The 17,982-nt window shown below is 41.8% G+C and overlaps 1 protein-coding gene across 21 annotated transcripts in view; it reads right to left on the bottom strand.

Annotated features, from left to right (window-relative positions):
* Window positions 1–17,982, bottom strand: part of LOC103700537 (uncharacterized) — a 48,984-nt gene that overhangs the window by 20,186 nt on the left and 10,816 nt on the right. For 2 of the 21 annotated variants that reach the window (XM_088719975.1, XM_088719976.2), the window contains exon 1: window positions 1,882–4,870. The exons of 18 other annotated variants lie outside the window; for them this stretch is intronic. In XM_088719975.1, the coding sequence (XP_088576101.1) occupies window positions 1,882–3,135 (1,254 nt within the window). In that variant the 5' untranslated portion in view covers window positions 3,136–4,870. Of the gene's footprint in view, window positions 1–1,881; window positions 7,251–17,982 lie in introns of those variants that run through there. One more of the 21 variants, XM_088719990.2, reaches the window with a different exon arrangement.

The following is a 17,982-nucleotide window of genomic DNA, read 5'->3' as shown; positions in this document are numbered from 1 at the left end:
TATGGGATCAAAGATCAAAAGATCAATATTGATTAACTTCGCAAAAGATGATTACAAAGTGCCTAATGGCACCCTTAAATAGACAAATGCTAAGTGCTGAAATTTCAGCTTATGAGTGGGCTTAATTCGAATTCAAATTCGAAATTAGTAGTGGGAACTAATTCGAATTTGAATTTGAATTCCAACCTTTCCTTAATCGGCCAAGAGTGGCCTTTATTTGAATTCAAAATTTGAATTCAAATTACTCAAGCAAACTATCCTTATTTGGCCTCTAATCAGCCATATTTGAATTCAAACTCATTTGAATGGGTGGGCGCCCAATCAATTTGGGAATGTGCAGATTTGGGCTGGTTGCACCTTCCATGCTGCTTCCGCCAAGTGTCCGTGGTCCCTTGCCATGTGTCGCCCTTTGGTGAAGGTGTCTGTTCACACGGATCAATGATGTGGCGTGCTTCTTTCTCCCACGGATCGTTGACATGGCAGCGTGCTGCCCCTTCATTTGGCGGCCTGATGCATCTTGGCCGCCCATGTCCATGCTTGCCGGTTAGCCATGGGAGAGCCGGTTTGGACTCCCCCGTTGATTAGGCATGAACTCCTTGCTTTGGCCGAACTTTCCTGGTTGGGCTGCTGCCATGTGGCTCGGCCAGCTGGGTTTGGCCGAGTGTGTGCTTGGGCTTGGGTTCGGCCTGGTGCGTGCGCGCAGGGGCGCGCACGGCTGGATGGGCGCGCGCAGCTGGGCGTGTGCGCGCAGGGGCGCGCACGGTAGAATGGGCGCGCGCAGGGGCGCGCGCTGCTGGGCGTGTGCGCGCAGGGGCGCGCATGGCTGGATGGGCGCGCGCAGGGGCGCGCGCTGCTGGGCGTGGGCGCGCAGGGGCACGCACGGCTGAATGGGCGCGCGCAGGGGCGCGCGCTGCTGTCGGGCACGCGCAGGGCCGCGCGCTGCTGGTGCGCGCGCAGAGGGTTGCGCGCGGGCAGTGGTGCGCGCGGAGGGCCGCGCATGTGCTGCTGCTGCTGGTGCGCGCGCAGAGGGCTGCGCGCGGGCAGTGGTGCGCGCGGAGGGCCGCGCGTGTGCTGCTGCTGCTGGTGTGCGCGCGGTTGGCTGCGCGCAGGCTGTGGGCGCGCGCGGTTGGCCCTCCGCGCACCAGCAGCGCAGTGGGCTGCGCGCGGAGGGCCGTGCGCTGGCTGGTGCACACGCTGTCGGGCGCGCGCTAGCTGATGCGTGCGCAGAGGGCTGCGCGCAGGTTGTGGCCGTGCGGGCGCGCGGTTGGCCGCGCGCTGGTGCGGTCGTGGCTGAAGGACCCGAACCTCGCATGGGCGCTGCGGAGGGCCTGTGCGGGGTTGGGTCGGCTGCTGCAATGCTTGGCCATGGTTCGGCCAAGCCTCCAAGCAATGGAATTGGCCTTGAGCGAAGTTGGCCTGGCTTGTCTTGGTTGAAATTTGGCTTGGCGGAGCGGGGTTCGCAACATTCCCCCTCCCTTGGAAACGACCCTTGTCCTCAAGGGTCGAGCATGGCTGCGGCTGAAGTAGATCTGCAATAACTCCTCTGTTGTAAGATGCTGTCCACTGCTTCTTCTGGCCGCTGATGGTAAACTCCATGATCATGGCTTCATAATCGGTACTGACTCTGCCCAATCTACGAAGCCATGGATGACCAAGGATGACATCAAGGCTCACTAGCTGAAGAACATGCAAATCAACCTTGATTTGTACTCCTTGGACATTGAGGTGCACCTCCTTGATGATGTTGCTGCACATAATCTTTTCCCCACTTGCCACTTTAACCTCTAATGGCTCAATGGGTATACTCCGTAGTCCCAATTTCTGTTGAATTACTGAACTAATGAAGTTATGGGAATAGGTGTTGTCAACAAGAAGTGGTACCTCGTATCTGTCGATCCAAGCCGTGAGCTGCATAGTAGTTGGTCGCTGAATATTGATCACCGCCCGTGTGGTTATCTTGGCATCCTCCTGGCTATGCATTGGCTCAATGTGGTTTGAAGAATCTGGAAGAATTCCGCTGCTCCTTGGTGGTGCAACAAATTTCGCAGTCGCAGAATTTTCTGCACTAAAATCTGCAGCAGGTGTGTCTTCTCTTTGCAACTGAAGATCCACTGTAATATCACCTTGTTCCTTGGCTGCATTGGCTGAGGCTTCTGTTGCAATAACCGAGGCTGACCTGCCTTCGGTTGCTGGAATTTCTGAGGTCAAACACTCCTCAGCATTTTCACTCACAATGGGCGCAGAAGCTGAAATTTCTGCGCTCATGTGTGCAGAATTTTCGGGTTGAACAACGGCTGAATCGCTGTTCTCCCGAAATATGATGGCTTGACTGGATTCTTCAATAGATAGTTCTTCATCTCGGGTTGTGGTTGGAGTGAAAACAGCAACTTTTTCTTTTGATTTTGCTGCGCGAACTGCAGTCCAAATCTTCATGTAACCATGTGCTGAATCTGAAATTTCAGCAACATGTTCTTCGGGCTCTTCGTTGCTGCTGTCGACATGGGCTTGGCCGGATGAACATTTGTGGCCTATCCTCCACATGGCGCTGCACTTGAAACACAAACCCCTTTTGGTGAAGTCCTGCAACTCTTCGTTATTCAGCTTCTTGGCCGCAGATGGCTGCGGTTTGGAGATGCTTGCAGAATTTTCAGAATTGGCTGAAATTGCTGTGGTTGCTGGAACAGGATTCTTGGCCTTGCTGCTGAAGTTTGGTAGAGTATTTGTAGGTTTTCTTGGCCCCTTCTCATGAAGCTTTGGATCCCTAGAAACACTCTTATCATAGACATCACCAATCAGCCCTTTCTTCCTTCTATCCATGTGTTCTCTCCGGCCTTCAAGCCTTTGCGCATGGAAAGGATCATCTTCGGATTCGGTACTTTCATCATAGTACCTCTTATATTTCCTTTCTTTCACAACACTTCGGCCTTCTAATCTTCTCCTTCTACTCATATTCTCCCTCTGATTTTCTCTCATGTTTTTTTGTATCTCATCATTCTCTTTTTTAGCCAACTCCTTTTCTATTCTCTCTACGTTGGCGTTACTTTGTCTCCTTATGTCAACCAAAGTGTTTATAATATTCTCCCACAATTGGCCGGGTTGGTTAATACTACCCTTTGAGTCTCCCCTCGACTCCATGGTAGATCCACAAAGAAAAGAATTTAACCTTTAGAACAGAAAACCCTTCTCTTAGAAACCTAACAAACACCTTGTTGCAGAATTTTTCCGCAACACAGAAACTTCTCAAATCAGTCCCCAAACCTCCTGCGGTTGTCACCCAATGGATGAACCAACCCACCTGATGTGTACACCACTCAATCAACCTCCGACAGGAGTTTCACAAGGATGAAAAACAGAAAATTAAATCTCCCAATCGAATACAAGTTCAAGCCCAATATAAGATGCAGAATTTTTTTGAACTTCAGACTAAGATATATGGGCTGCAGAAATTTTAATCTCCCTCGGACTAACCAATATGGGTTTCAGAAAGTTAAAACAGCAATGGATCAAATATATTTAACACCCAACTCCAATCTTCCAACACTCCAATTCAGATCTGAAAATTTCTGCAGGATCCTCAAACATCAAGATATATGTATTGCAGAATTTCAGATCAAGGATATGTGGTTGCAGAATTTTTAAAACAACTCCAGATCCTAATATGCTCCAAAAATCTATTCCCCAAACACCAAAAATCAGATCTGGAATTTTCTGCAGATGAGAACGTTACCTCCTGAAGGGAGTCTTCGACGGAGCTTCTCTAGGAACTTCTTCCGACGAACCTCTCAATGAAAGCACCAATTGTTTGGGTACCCGGGGACCTGCGGTCCCGATCCCCGGCCCAATCGTCCGAAGGTTGAAGATGGTGTTGGCGGATTGCCTTGGGACCGACTTGATGTAGGTAACGTACTCCTTCTTATTGCCGTGGAATCCTTATCCTAACTCTCAAGGATGATGAGTGTGGCAAGGTGAGATTCAAACATAAATGGGGATGGATTGAAGAACTCTCTCTATTCCAAAAGGCAATGGATTACAAGGCTGGAAAATAAAGAAAATGAATGCTGGAAACAAGAGCAGAAAAATAATCTAACAAAGGGACATGATGATCCCGATGCTAGCCCAATCTATCGAGGGTTGAATCCCTACGATAGCCCAAGGCCTTTCGGCCGAATTCCCCTATGGGATCAAAGATCAAAAGATCAATATTGATTAACTTCGCAAAAGATGATTACAAAGTGCCTAATGGCACCCTTAAATAGACAAATGCTAAGTGCTGAAATTTCAGCTTATGAGTGGGCTTAATTCGAATTCAAATTCGAAATTAGTAGTGGGAACTAATTCGAATTTGAATTTGAATTCCAACCTTTCCTTAATCGGCCAAGAGTGGCCTTTATTTGAATTCAAAATTTGAATTCAAATTACTCAAGCAAACTATCCTTATTTGGCCTCTAATCAGCCATATTTGAATTCAAACTCATTTGAATGGGTGGGCGCCCAATCAATTTGGGAATGTGCAGATTTGGGCTGGTTGCACCTTCCATGCTGCTTCCGCCAAGTGTCCGTGGTCCCTTGCCATGTGTCGCCCTTTGGTGAAGGTGTCTGTTCACACGGATCAATGATGTGGCGTGCTTCTTTCTCCCACGGATCGTTGACATGGCAGCGTGCTGCACCTTCATTTGGCGGCCTGATGCATCTTGGCCGCCCATGTCCATGCTTGCCGGTTAGCCATGGGAGAGCCGGTTTGGACTCCTCCGTTGATTAGGCATGAACTTCTTGCTTTGGCCGAACTTTCCTGGTTGGGCTGCTGCCATGTGGCTCGGCCAGCTAGGTTTGGCCGAGTGTGTGCTTGGGCCCCTGCGCGCGCCCAGCAGCGCGCGCCCCTGCGCGCGCCCATTCTACCGTGCGCGCCCCTGCGCGCACACGCCCAGCTGCGCGCGCCCATCCAGCCGTGCGCGCCCCTGCGCGCACGCACTAGGCCGAACCCAAGCCCAAGCACACACTCGGCCAAACCCAGCTGGCCGAGCCACATGGCAGCAGCCCAACCAGGAAAGTTCGGCCAAAGCAAGGAGTTCATGCCTAATCAACGAGGGAGTCCAAATCGGCTCTCCCATGGCTAACCGGCAAGCATGGACATGGGCGGCCAAGATGCATCAGGCCGCCAAATGAAGGGGCAGCACGCTGCCATGTCAACGATCCGTGGGAGAAAGAAGCACGCCACATCATTGATCCGTGTGAATAGACACCTTCACCAAAGGGCGACACATGGCAAGGGACCACGGACACTTGGCGGAAGCAGCATGGAAGGTGCAACCAGCCCAAATCTGCACATTCCCAAATTGATTGGACGCCCACCCATTCAAATGAGTTTAAATTCAAATATGGCTGATTAGAGGCCAAATAAGGATAGTTTGCTTGAGTAATTTGAATTAAAATTTTGAATTCAAATAAAGGCCACTCTTGGCCGATTAAGGAAAGGTTGGAATTCAAATTCAAATTCGAATTAGTTCCCACTACTAATTTCGAATTTGAATTCGAATTAAGCCCACTCATAAGCTGAAATTTCAGCACTTAGCATTTGTCTATTTAAGGGTGCCATTAGGCACTTTGTAATCATCTTTTGCGAAGTTAATCAATATTGATCTTTTGATCTTTGATCCCATAGGGGAATTCGGCCGAAAGGCCTTGGGCTATCGTAGGGATTCAACCCTCGATAGATTGGGCTAGCATCGGGATCATCATGTCCCTTTGTTAGATTATTTTTCTGCTCTTGTTTCCAGCATTCATTTTCTTTAAGCATGCACACTTTAAAGATCATTCATTTTCCTTTGTTCATTTTCCAGCATTCATTTTCTTTAAGCATTCATCATGTCCCTTAATTTCAAAGATCATTCAAAAAGATCTTATTATTGGATTACCTAAATTAAGTTTTGAAAAGAACAAAATGTGCAATGCATGTCAGCTAGGGAAACAAACCAGAACTACTTTTAAATCTAAAAATGTTGTTTCCACTACTAGGCCTTTGGAAATTCTCCACATGAATTTATTTAGACCTACTAGGACTGCAAGCCTAGGAGGCAAACATTATGGTTTTGTGATTGTGGATGATTTTTCAAGATTTACATGGGTTTTGTTCTTGGCACATAAAAATGAAGCATTTTCTGCATTTGCAAAACTTTATAAAAGAGTTTCAAATAAAAAGGTTTACAAACTGTAAAAATCAGAAGTGATCATGGTACAGAATTTGAAAACCAAGACTTTGAAAAGTTCTGCACAGAAAATGGAATTGAACATAATTTTTCTGCACCAAGAACACCACAGCAAAACGTTGTAGAAAGAAAAAACAGAACCCTTGAAGAAATGGCAAGGACAATGCTTTGACAGTAATTTGCCTAAATATTTCTGGGCTAAAGCTATCAACACAGCTTGTCATATCATTAATAGGGTTACTATTAGATCTATATTAAAGAAAACCCCTTATGAACTCATGAGAAACAGAAAACCAAATGTTACATATTTTCATGTTTTCGGTTGCACATGTTATGTTCTAAACAAAGGAAAAGATAACCTAAAAAAATTTGATGCAAAATCTGATGAAGGCATTTTTCTAGGATATTCATCATCAAGTAAAGCATATAGACTATTCAATAAAAGAACATTAGTTGTAGAAGAATCAATTCATGTTATTTTTGATGAGACTAATGACCTCTCATCAAGAAAGAATATAGATGCTGATGATGATGCAGGAGAGCTTGATCAAGGAATTAGGGACTTAACCCTAAAGGATGTTTCTGCAGCAGAAAATGAAAATCAAGGTAATCAAGAACAGAAAAATGATCAAGAAGAAGATCAAATTCAGCAAGGTAAGCATGATCTGCCAAAAGAATAGAGGTATGCAACCCATCACCCCAAAGATTTAATTATTGGTGATCCTACTCAAGGCGTTAAAACTAGATCTTCTGTTAGGGACATCATTAATCATATTGCCTTTGCCTCACAAACTAAACCAAAAGATATTAGAGAAGCTAAACAAGACAATAATTGGATAATGGCAATGCAAGATGAATTTAATCAATTTAAAAGAAATAATGTTTGGGATTTAGTTGAAAGACCTGAAAACTCCTCTATAATTGGAACTAAATGGGTTTTCAGAAACGAACTTAATGAAGAAGGATTAGTGGTAAGAAACAAAGCTAGGTTGGTTGCTAAAGAATATAATCAGGAAGAGAAAATAGATTTTGATGAAACCTTTGCACCTGTAGCAAGATTAGAAGCCATAAGATTGCTATTATCATTTGCTTGCTGTATGAACTACAGACTCTTTCAAATGGATGTCAAGAGTGCTTTTCTAAATGGCTATATTACTGAAGAAATATATGTAGAACAACCATCTGGATTTGAAAGCCATACATTCCCAAATCATGTTTACAAACTCAACAAAGCACGATATGGTTTAAAACAAGCACCAAGAGCATGGTATGAAAGACTAACTTTTTGATAAAAGTAACTTTTCAAGAGGGAATGTTGACAAAACTCTCTTTATCGAAAAGAAAAATTCTTATATCTTAATTGTTCAAATATATGTTGATGACATTATTTTTGGTGCTACTGATGAAGCTTTATGTAAAAATTTTGCTGAGCTCATGTAGGGTGAGTTTGAGATGAGTATGATGGGTGTGCTAACTTTCATTCTCGGACTCCAAATCAGGCAAACAAGAGAGGGCATCTTCAGTAGCCAAAGTAAGTATACAAAAGAAATCTTAAAGAAGTTTGACATGGAGGATACAAAGCCATTAGGTACGCCTATGACCCATCTTGTAAGATTGACAAAGATGAGCTAGATAAATCTATTAATTTAAAGCTGTATAGAAGATAGAATCTCTACTTTATCTTCAAGCTAGTAGGCCAGATATAATGTTTAGTGTTTGCTTATGTGCAAGATATCAATCAAATCCTAAAGAATCATATTTAATTGCTGTTAAAAAAATCATGAGATATCTGTTAGGCACACAAAATCTAGGCCTATGGTACTCTAAGGACTCTACAATTGTCTTAATTGGCTATTCAGATGCTGATTTTGCCGGTTGTAGATTTGACAAAAAAAGTACAAGTGGAACTTGTCAATTCTTTGGAGCTAACTTAATTTTTTGGTTTAGCAAGAAACAAAATTCAGTTGCATTGTCAACAACCGAGGCTGAATACATTGCAGCTGAAAGTTGTGCTCAAATCTTGTGGATCAAACAACAACTTGAGGACTATGGCATTAAATTAAATAAAATTTTCATAAGATGTGATAATACAAGTGCCATAAACTTAACCAAAAATCCAATTCAGCACTCTAAATCCAAACACATAGAAATAAGACATCATTTCATAAGGGATCATGTTCAAAATGAAGATATCATAATTGAATTTGTTAACACCGAAAAACAAATTGTTGACAATTTCGCCAAACCTCTAAGTGAAGAAAAATTTAATGAAATAAGAGAACTATGTATTTGTGACCCATTTTGATTAAAATCTTAGTACAAACATTGTTTGATTGGATGCTTACATGATTAATTTCTATTATTCCCATTGATTAAATCATTTTTGGAGGATCTTAATTTGAAAATTTTAGTTCTTGACTGATGAGGAGACGACTCATGATAATAAGGAGTCGACTCATGAAGTGAGGGGGAGAGTTTGAATCATCCAAAGATCTGATACAACTCCGTCTCAAGTAGAAGGGACAACTCACCCAAGTCGAGAGTCAACCCCTGCTTTACTTGAGTCGACTAATGGAACAAATGAGTCGACCCCTGCTGTTTCGAAATAGTTTGCTCCCAAAAGGTTATTCACTTAGTCAAGAGTCGACCTCTGTTCCACATAACGTTTCAGACATCCCAAAATTCCTGTTTCCGTCTTCTTCCTTTCCAAAAACCAAAAACCTTAAAACTCTAGAGTGGTCCCGGCCGGTCCCTCATGGCTCCTAGAAAGCAGATTACATTCGGTCCCAAAAGAAACAACCCCTCGTGCATCAAGAAAGATCCAAAGCACGATCGGATAGAGCGGTGGAACCCACAATTCCATCACCTTCCTAACAAAGAGCCGTTCCGTCACCATCTTCCCCCATTCCGAGACTTGTTCCATTTGCATCACTTTCAAACCGAACAGTGTCAACCGAAAGAAAAGTAGATTTTCTATTTTTAGAAAGGAAAGGATTTCACATAGGAACAAATTTAAAAGAAATGGGCTGGGAGTATGTGTGTTCACTGGACCTACCTACCTACCCCGATCTAGTAAGAGAATTCTACGGGAACGCTAGGTATGGGAATGGTCGGATTTTATCAAAGGTCAGGGACGTTCCCATTCTAATCACGGATGAAATCTTGGAGAATGTGATTAGGGCACCCATTGATGGAGAGAACTTAGAAGAGCTGGAAGATAGAACTGAAGGAATAAAGTTGATTTTATCTAAGGATGAGGTCAGTAAAGAAGAAGTCAAGGCCAATAAGCTGAATGCAGAGATGAGGCTACTTCACCACATTATCAGTCAGATACTGTTTCCAAAAACAGGCCGATTTGATCATGTATCTGAGAGTGACATTCTGGTGATGCATCATCTACTTAGAGGCCAACCACTAAACCTTCCTGCCATGATGATGAAGCATATGGCAGATCTTGGACAGAGAAAGGGAGCATCACTACCTTACAGTATTGTTTTATCTCTTATTTTTATTAGATATGATGTCAGCACTCTAGCAGAAGTAAAAATGGAGCTCAAGCACACTGACATCTATAGTGAAAAGTCACCCATAAGAATGGGGTTTGTCAAAGCCAATAACAAGTGGGCTCATAGAGGAGAAGATAAGGAAGAAGGAACAAGAAAAGAGGCATAGAGGCCAGCTGATTCAAGGCAAACTAGTGTAAGACCTTCACAGAGGGCATCTAGCACTAGTACATAAGGAGATAGGCCACTTGTTTGGCCCCTTAGGCTTGAGAGAGACCAGCTGAAATTTATTGGAGATCACATACTGCAAGGTCTTTTTCAGTCTGGTGTTTGGTGGAACTCAGTCTATGATCTAACTATGATGGTGAAAGAAATAAAGACTGAGTTGGAAGGCTTAAGGACACTTGCTGCTACCCAACAAAGAAGACTTCGAGCTATGAAAGAAAGTATTAGGCACCAAGAAAATGAACTCCAAGGATCACTGCAGCAAATTAAGGAACAAGGCTCTCAGTTGACTGCTTTTCTCTCCACTCTAGATACCAAAGTCAGTCAACTTCTAGGAGACAAGGAGGCCGATCAGCTTGGACCATCTACTTAGGCCTGAATGTTTATTAGATCAACCTTCTCCTGACCAAACCTGAAATTCTATGTCCAAATGTTTTTCACATTGTTTTGTATTTCATTTTGGACAATCATCTTCTGATTATATGTAAACATCGGTTGTAAAATGTTTTGTTATCAATGAAATGGATGTTTCCTTTTCAATGAACTGTGTCTTAAGTACAATTTTTATGTTTTGATTATCTCCAACTACTTTAATACATTCTTAAGTTAACATGTTCTAATAAAGTTATAAATTAAAAAGCTCTGATACACTCTTAAGTCAAAAGGCTCTGATATATTCTGAAATTAACTTGCTCTGACACATTTACGAAATAAAAAAAAAAACTATGATACACTTATATATCTCAACAAGCTCTAATACATTTTTAAGTTAAAATCATCTGAAACTTTAACAGAATAATATGCTCTGATACAATTACAAATATCAAAAGCTCTGTTACATTAATAAGGTAAAAAGCTCTAATACATTAACTCTGATACATTTACAAATTGCTTTTGGTATGGTGATAAGCTATGTTGGATCAAGCATGAGTTAAAAAGCTATGATACATTTAAAAAGCTCTAATATTTTTATAAGTCAAAATGCTCTGATACATAATCAACAAGGATGAACAACTCTGTACAAATAATGCTCTAAAATCTTGGCAGTGAAACTCCCACTGAACCTCCTATTCAATTTTGTAATGAATTATTATCAATCTGAACCTCCTCTTCAATTATTCTCCTTAACTCTTGATGCTTAAATCATGATCTACAAGTAGAAAACTTTCTAACCCCTCACCCTTTTGTTGATGACAAAAAGGGGGAGAAGTAAAAGAATTTCAAAAATTGGGGAGAAGTAAAAGAACTTCAAAAAGTGAAGAAGAAAACAGATTGTTTTGGAAATAAAAGATATCAAGAATCTTATTGAAGAAAATCGATAAATGACAAAAGATAGGGGGAGAAGCATAATTTACTTGATCATATTAAGAAAGGGAGAGATTTTCTCATAAACATACAGAATTCACATATTGAAAGTCTTAAAACTTAATAATGCACATATTCTGAATACTTCTTTGCTCTGAATCTTATTGCAAAAGTGCTCTCATACTAAATTTTATTGAATATTCTGAATTTTCTAAATATCCTTTTTGCTCTGAACCATATTGCAAAAATGCTCTGAATATTATTGCAAAATTCTTTTAAACTCAATAGTTTTATCATCATCAAAAAGGGAAAGATTGTTAATCCTAAAGGATGGATTTTGATGATCACAAAAATAATTGAGTTAAATATGTACTCTAAAGATGTTGGCTTAAATGTGAAGAGTTAGATCTCTAGATGAAAGTTGCACTTACAAACTCCAAAGAATTAAGAAAAACAAAATCAAGAAACTTGAAAATTCTATTTGTAAACTGAATGAGCCGACCCTTGTGTTTAAAGAGTCGACCCCTATGTAGTTCAAGAGAAACAGAGAAGAATCACCGCGTGAGACCAACTAGATGAGCCGACTCTTGTGTTTAAGAAGGCGACTCAATATCTACATGAGCCGACCCCCGACATTGAAGAGTCGACCCTTAAGACTAGCGCAAGAAACCTGTATGAACTGAAGAAGTGAGCCGACCCTTGTACTTAAAGAGCCGACCCATCTCTACATGAGTCGACTCCCGACATTGACGAGTCGACCCTTGAGGCAAGTGCAGGAACTTTGTATGGATAAAAGAAAAGAGCCGACTCCTATGATTAGTGAGTCGTCTCCCTTAGTACATGGGACGACCCACGAATCTGGTGAGTCGACCCCTGTTATCCTGATAGCTCCAACGGCTACTTTCAACAGTACTTTTTCTGGGTACCAACGGATAGTTTCTTGGTGTGATGGCTACTTGGTACTTTCTGGTCAGTATGTAACCTATAAATTCAAAGGAACACCAAGAGAAAAAGAAGATGGAGGAGAGGATCAAGTGAGAAAATCAAAACACCCAAAATCCAAGCTTCAAAAGAAAAAAAAATCCTCACGAAAGAGCTTTCCAGGAAAAACCGTATTGTGAGGAAATCAGTTGAAATATTCAACAGAGGAGTTGCTGCTGTGCTATCAAGATCTTCGACTGCAGCCAACAACCATCTTCAAAGCTTCTAATCCATATTTATTATTTCATTTATATTGAAGCTTTGTTTACATCATTATAGCATTTATTACATATTCTTTAAACTCTGCATTAACAGTTTTATTTGCCCTAAAACTGATAAAGGTTCTTCCAAACCTTAATTGGAAGTTGTTGAATCAGGAAATTCAACAAGGTTTAAAGATTTTGGTTGGTGAGTCTGTGAAAACCAACTGGATTGTTTATGAACCCGAAAAAAAACGTGTAAAGATTTTGGTTGGTGAGCCTGTGAAAACCGACTAGGTTGTTTGTGAGCCCGGAAAACAAACGGGTTAAGATTATAGTTGGTGATCCTGGAAAAACCGACTGGGTTTGTTATAATCTCGGAAAAACAACGAATTGGGTTGGGAGCTCGAAAAACAACCATACTGTAATCAGGGTGATTATAGTGAAATTCTCAAGCGTCTTGGCGAGTGTATGTAGGTGTGGGTTACACCGAACCACTATAAATTCTCTGTGTTTGTGTGTGCCTGTCTCTTTATACTGTTGCACTTTAATCTCTGCCATTATTCATTCATCGTTTAAGCACTTATATCTTTCAAATTGAAATTATATTTTATCCGCTGCATTCTAGACAAAAAGATTTTTAAAACCCAATTCACCCCCCTCTTGGGCTGCATATCTTGGCAACACCATGCAGAATAGATGTTGATAGATGGTGAAATTTGAAGAGCTAGAGAAGCCAAGTTCAAGAGTCCATGTACTTTTGGGGCTTCAGCCAAATATACACAAGTCACAAGGACTCAGATTGAAGTTAGCCACCATGCATAGTTCTGAACATGTAGACTCATCACATTCAAAAAGAGTATATCATGGTCAGCATGTCTGCGTTGTGTGCAAGGCCAAAACACCCAATGTCCTTAACAAGCTTAGACCAGTCAATCTGCCAATGGAAGGAAAAACACATGACCATGGGCATACAAGGAACAAAGTCTATAAGGTGCATGTGTAAGAATGGGTGCAAACATGGGCCCAAGCACAAACACAGGCTGCAAACAAAAGAACAAGCATGGATGGAGGAATGCCACCCAACTTTGATACCATAATCTGACTGTGGATGCTACTATTGGTTGGGGAACTCACCCAGAGTAGTTCAGGTTGTTCAGCAATGTACTTGGGGGCTTGTTGGACCACCACGGGCACTATTTGGGTTGGATAGGGGAACCTCTGTATGGTGGGTTTGGAAAGAATTTTGGCTAGATGAGGTGGTCCTTGGTGAGGGATGATAGAATCCAGCAAAGATAATGGCAAGGTTGGATGGACAGGATTTCAACCCAAAGGGTTGTGTTTGGGATATTCTTGCAAGAGACAATAATACTCAGTGAAGGCCAGCATGAAAAGTACCAACATATATCACTGTTCTCTCAGCTCGCAATGCAAAAGACTGCATGATTTCCTTGGCCATACTGCTCATTAGATGATCGAACTTGGACAAAAGAACTTTTGGCATGCTAATATATGTACTCATGCACATACATACATATTTGTATACATATACATACAAATAACATTCATGTACACATGCCTGTGAGCAGGTGCACAACACACACTCCAGGTAAAAAAGATGGTCTGAGTGGTATCCAAGTTATTACACCAAATCCAAATAAATGACTGTCTCAAATGGTGTACTGTTGTTCAAATTAATAAAAATTATTATTTTAGTTTGTTATTTTTATCATATTGGAAGGATTATAAATTTTCAGCCAGCTAAACTGGAGGTAGTTTAAGGGTTCATAGGTCTAATTAATGAATGTAATTATTGGTTTCACAAAAATCCTAAGAAACAATTTTTTCATGTTTAACTGAGAACCTTTAATATGAATTCATGTTTCTCACAAATCGAGTGAAGGTTGCCCACAATATTGGATTCACCATTTATCATGGTCCACGATATTTCACTTTATTTTCGCCTTGTTACTTTTCTCTGTCTTTTCTTCTGGGGTTAGTGTGGGGGGATATTGCATATGTAATACCCAGAAAAAAAAAAGAGAGATGGACAGGCCGGCCCGAAAAGACTGGGCCCATCCATCTATTACGATCGTGCCCTAGGCACGATCATGGAAGAGGGGAGATTGCAGGGGGGGCGGCGGCGTTAGAGAGGTCGATCGCTGGAGGGAGCCGACTCGCCGGGGGGAGTTTGAGTGCCGGGAAGGCGGCAGATCTCGTGAGCCGGCCGGTCAAGGAGGATAACGAGGATCCCCACCAATCGCACGAAGAGGCCTCGGATCCGTGGGTTTACTCACAGATTTCTCCACCGATTCCTCGCTCAAAGGGTCGCCGGAGCATCCCGTCGGACTGAGGTAAGCCCTTGTGCTTCATTGCTTGGTTTTTGGATCGTGTGGGTGGGATTTTGGCCGGCAGATCGTCGGGGAAGAGTCCGAAACAGGATACCCCTGTTTCGGCCTCTCTCCTCCGGATTTTTGCCGCCGCCGGCCGCTGGTTGGCCGAGATCCATGGAAGCTGGGTTGAATCAGGACTGTGGGAGGTTTTGGTGAGGAATTTCTAGGGTTAACTAAAGATGGGAAGTGTGGATCCGAGGCTTTCTCCCTCGTGATCCCATCCCCTTTTCCTCTTCCTCTCGTCGGTTGGCCGCCGGCCGGTGACGACGGTGAGAGCCACTGTGGCTGCCGTCGGGTGGGGGAGCCGAGCCACCATCAGGGTGGTCTGCCATTGATGATGGAGGAGGGGGGAAGGGAGGAAAGAGGTCATGCCGGTTCTTGGGAGAAGAAGAGGAAGGGACCACCTCTTTCTCTCTCTCTTGGCCGGCCACCATCGCCGGCGACTGCAACAGTGGCGGCCGGCGATGGTTCGGCCAGTGGTGTTGTCGAGTTGGGGAAGGAGAGGGCACAACTATCATGGCTGCTGCCTTGGACCAAAGAAATGGAGGAAGGGGAGATGTACTCCCGACCATGAAGAGAGAGGGACCTTTCTTTCTTTTGGTCTTTTCACCGAGACCGGCCACCGTCGCCGGCATGGCGGCGGCCATGGCTGGCGACGACATAGGCCGGAGGTACGAGGTGGGAGTTGGGCCACCCCGACTGCCCTATATCTGAAGGGATTGAGATGTTTGGGGACCTGATGATGGACCCTATAGTAGATATGAATTATGGTTTAGAATATTTAAATATTAAATAATTTAGTTGTGATTTATAATTGATGTTCCAGAGGAAGAGTCGGCGGTGCTAGGAGATTTTGATCAGGGGACTCAGCACCCCAGCGCGTAGGTTGTGATTCGGATCCGTGTTTGAGTCAGTCTACAATCTCTGTAAGAATTCTTACATCTGAGCACCTCTATTTATGCATGTATTGGATTTATTGTTGGATATATTTTTATCAGTATGTTGTTATTAATTTTATGAGCTTGTGTGACACATATGAGGTGTGCATTTGGTTTATTATGAAAGTATTGGAATAATTAAATTGGAAAGAATTATCATATTTTTTAGAATTTATGAAAATATGTGATGTGATTGAAATGTGATTAAACATGTAAAACTAGACATGTAAAATGGGTTGTTACACATGTAAAATGGGTTGGACTAACCTTGTCATGAGATAGCCTCTACGAGCTGATGCGTAGGATAGCTGCCACGAGCTGATGCGTGGGATAGCCTCCTCGGGCTTACGCGTGGGATAGCCTCTACGAGCTTATGCGTAGGATAGCCTCCACAGGCTTATGCGTGGGATAGCTGCCACGAGCTTATGCGTGGAATTTGTGCAGTCTTGGACTGGGACATGAACTTGGTTAGTCCAAAGCCAGAAGTGATAAATTCTAAAACTTGGGAATCAGAGTAATACGTGAATGGATCACATAATGTGAAAAAGGATTTATGTATATGAAATGGTTATATATACTTGTTGTTTGTTGAGCTTTTGAAATGATGAAATGACATTTATTTGTTACTTTGATGATTTTATCATTATTATCGTGTGTGGCTGTTGGGATTCTTACTGGGCTGGAAAAGCTCATACTACTCTTACTTTCTTTTTCAGAGGCACTGGATTTGTAGAGTCCATCGGATGGGACGAGAAATGAGATCAGCAAGGAGTCTGACTGCTAGATAGATAGAAGTTAATTTATCTTTTGCTTACGGACATTTGAAATTATGTAATTAATCAGTACATTTTGGTTGGATTTGATTTAATTACATTAATCATTAATTTTGGTGTTTAAGTGAATTTTGTACCTTCTAGGCCTTACATGATCTCTAGGGTTCTACTTTAGGGATATGTGGCCGTGTCACGTGGTCGACCCGAGTGATGGGTTTGGGGCGTGACAAATTTGGTATCAGAGCTTAAGGTTTAGGTATCCTAGGGTTTAGGTTCAGGTGAGTGTGAGTAGGGAGTTATGATAGAAAAACTATCAGAGCCTTGGTTTATAGTTACTTGAGATTGTAACAGGAATGATATTATAGTCTACGGTTTAAGACCACTAGGGACTATAGCCTTAGTGGCATTAGAGTTTGACATTTAAGATCATTAGGGATTGTGACAGAAATATATCATAGCTTAAGGTTATGATCATTTGGGACATGACAATTAAATTCGGTGCTTATGGTGTAAGATCGCTGGGCATTGTGATAAAATGTATGCATCGGTTTGGTTTTCGATGAGTACGGAAGGAAAGTATAAATTGTCTTTGATCATGATAAAAGAGATTTGACCTAAGATAAGTGTAGGAAGGTCAACAATGGCATATCGGTTATACGATGTTTAGATATTATTTAAATGACCTGAAAATTCAAACTTGATATGGGTTGTGATATAATCGTACTTTTGGTTTTGCTACTAATTATTAGAGTGTGACTTATATATAGATCTTCCGTATTATTGAAGTGGGCTAAGAAAGATTTTTTCGTGGTATTAGTGCAGAATGTTTTCGAGGTTAAATCTGTATGGAGATTATATTTGGAATTGACATGTTTGAATATTGTAAATCGGCATATTTCTATTAGTGGATTAAATTTTTAAGGCTATATAGTATGCAAATTGGTGGAGTATTCTAATTATTTGAATTTGTATATTTGGATTGGGCTACTGAATTTTTCTTATAATTATTGGAGACTATTGGATGTGTTAACTTGAACTCAAGTCTAGGTTTATGATCTAACTAGAAATCTTTGTCATTGTAAAATACAATATTGAGTAGAGATTTCGATTGTGAGATGCTTATGTGAGTTATTATATGTAACATTGATCATACATTAAGGATTTTGGTGAAGAAGGATTTGGAGGTTGATAGAGTTATTCCTACTCATAGTGATATTGGCTCAACAGTTCTAACCCATTGAGTTTGAAGTAAATTATGTTGGAAGGAAAATCAATGTAGATTTTCTAATTAAATTGCAAAGGGAATACAAGAATTACCCCCTTTAAATTAAACCTAGATATTTTGGATTCTAAATAGGTTGTGGAGATCACATAGTGACCTTAAACTTGACTAAAGGATCGGGGGTTAGTTATGATAAGTATACTCTATATAAATCGAGGACAAAAAGATCTAGAGGTTTT

This window comes from Phoenix dactylifera, chromosome 4 (assembly GCF_051530095.1).
Source record: "Phoenix dactylifera cultivar Ajwa chromosome 4, Ajwa_hap1_PhDact_Kaust_v1.1, whole genome shotgun sequence".
NCBI classification, from domain to species: domain Eukaryota; kingdom Viridiplantae; phylum Streptophyta; class Magnoliopsida; order Arecales; family Arecaceae; genus Phoenix; species Phoenix dactylifera.
The sequence above is the reverse complement of the archived record's forward strand: the minus strand, read 5'-3'. Positions and strand labels throughout refer to the sequence as shown.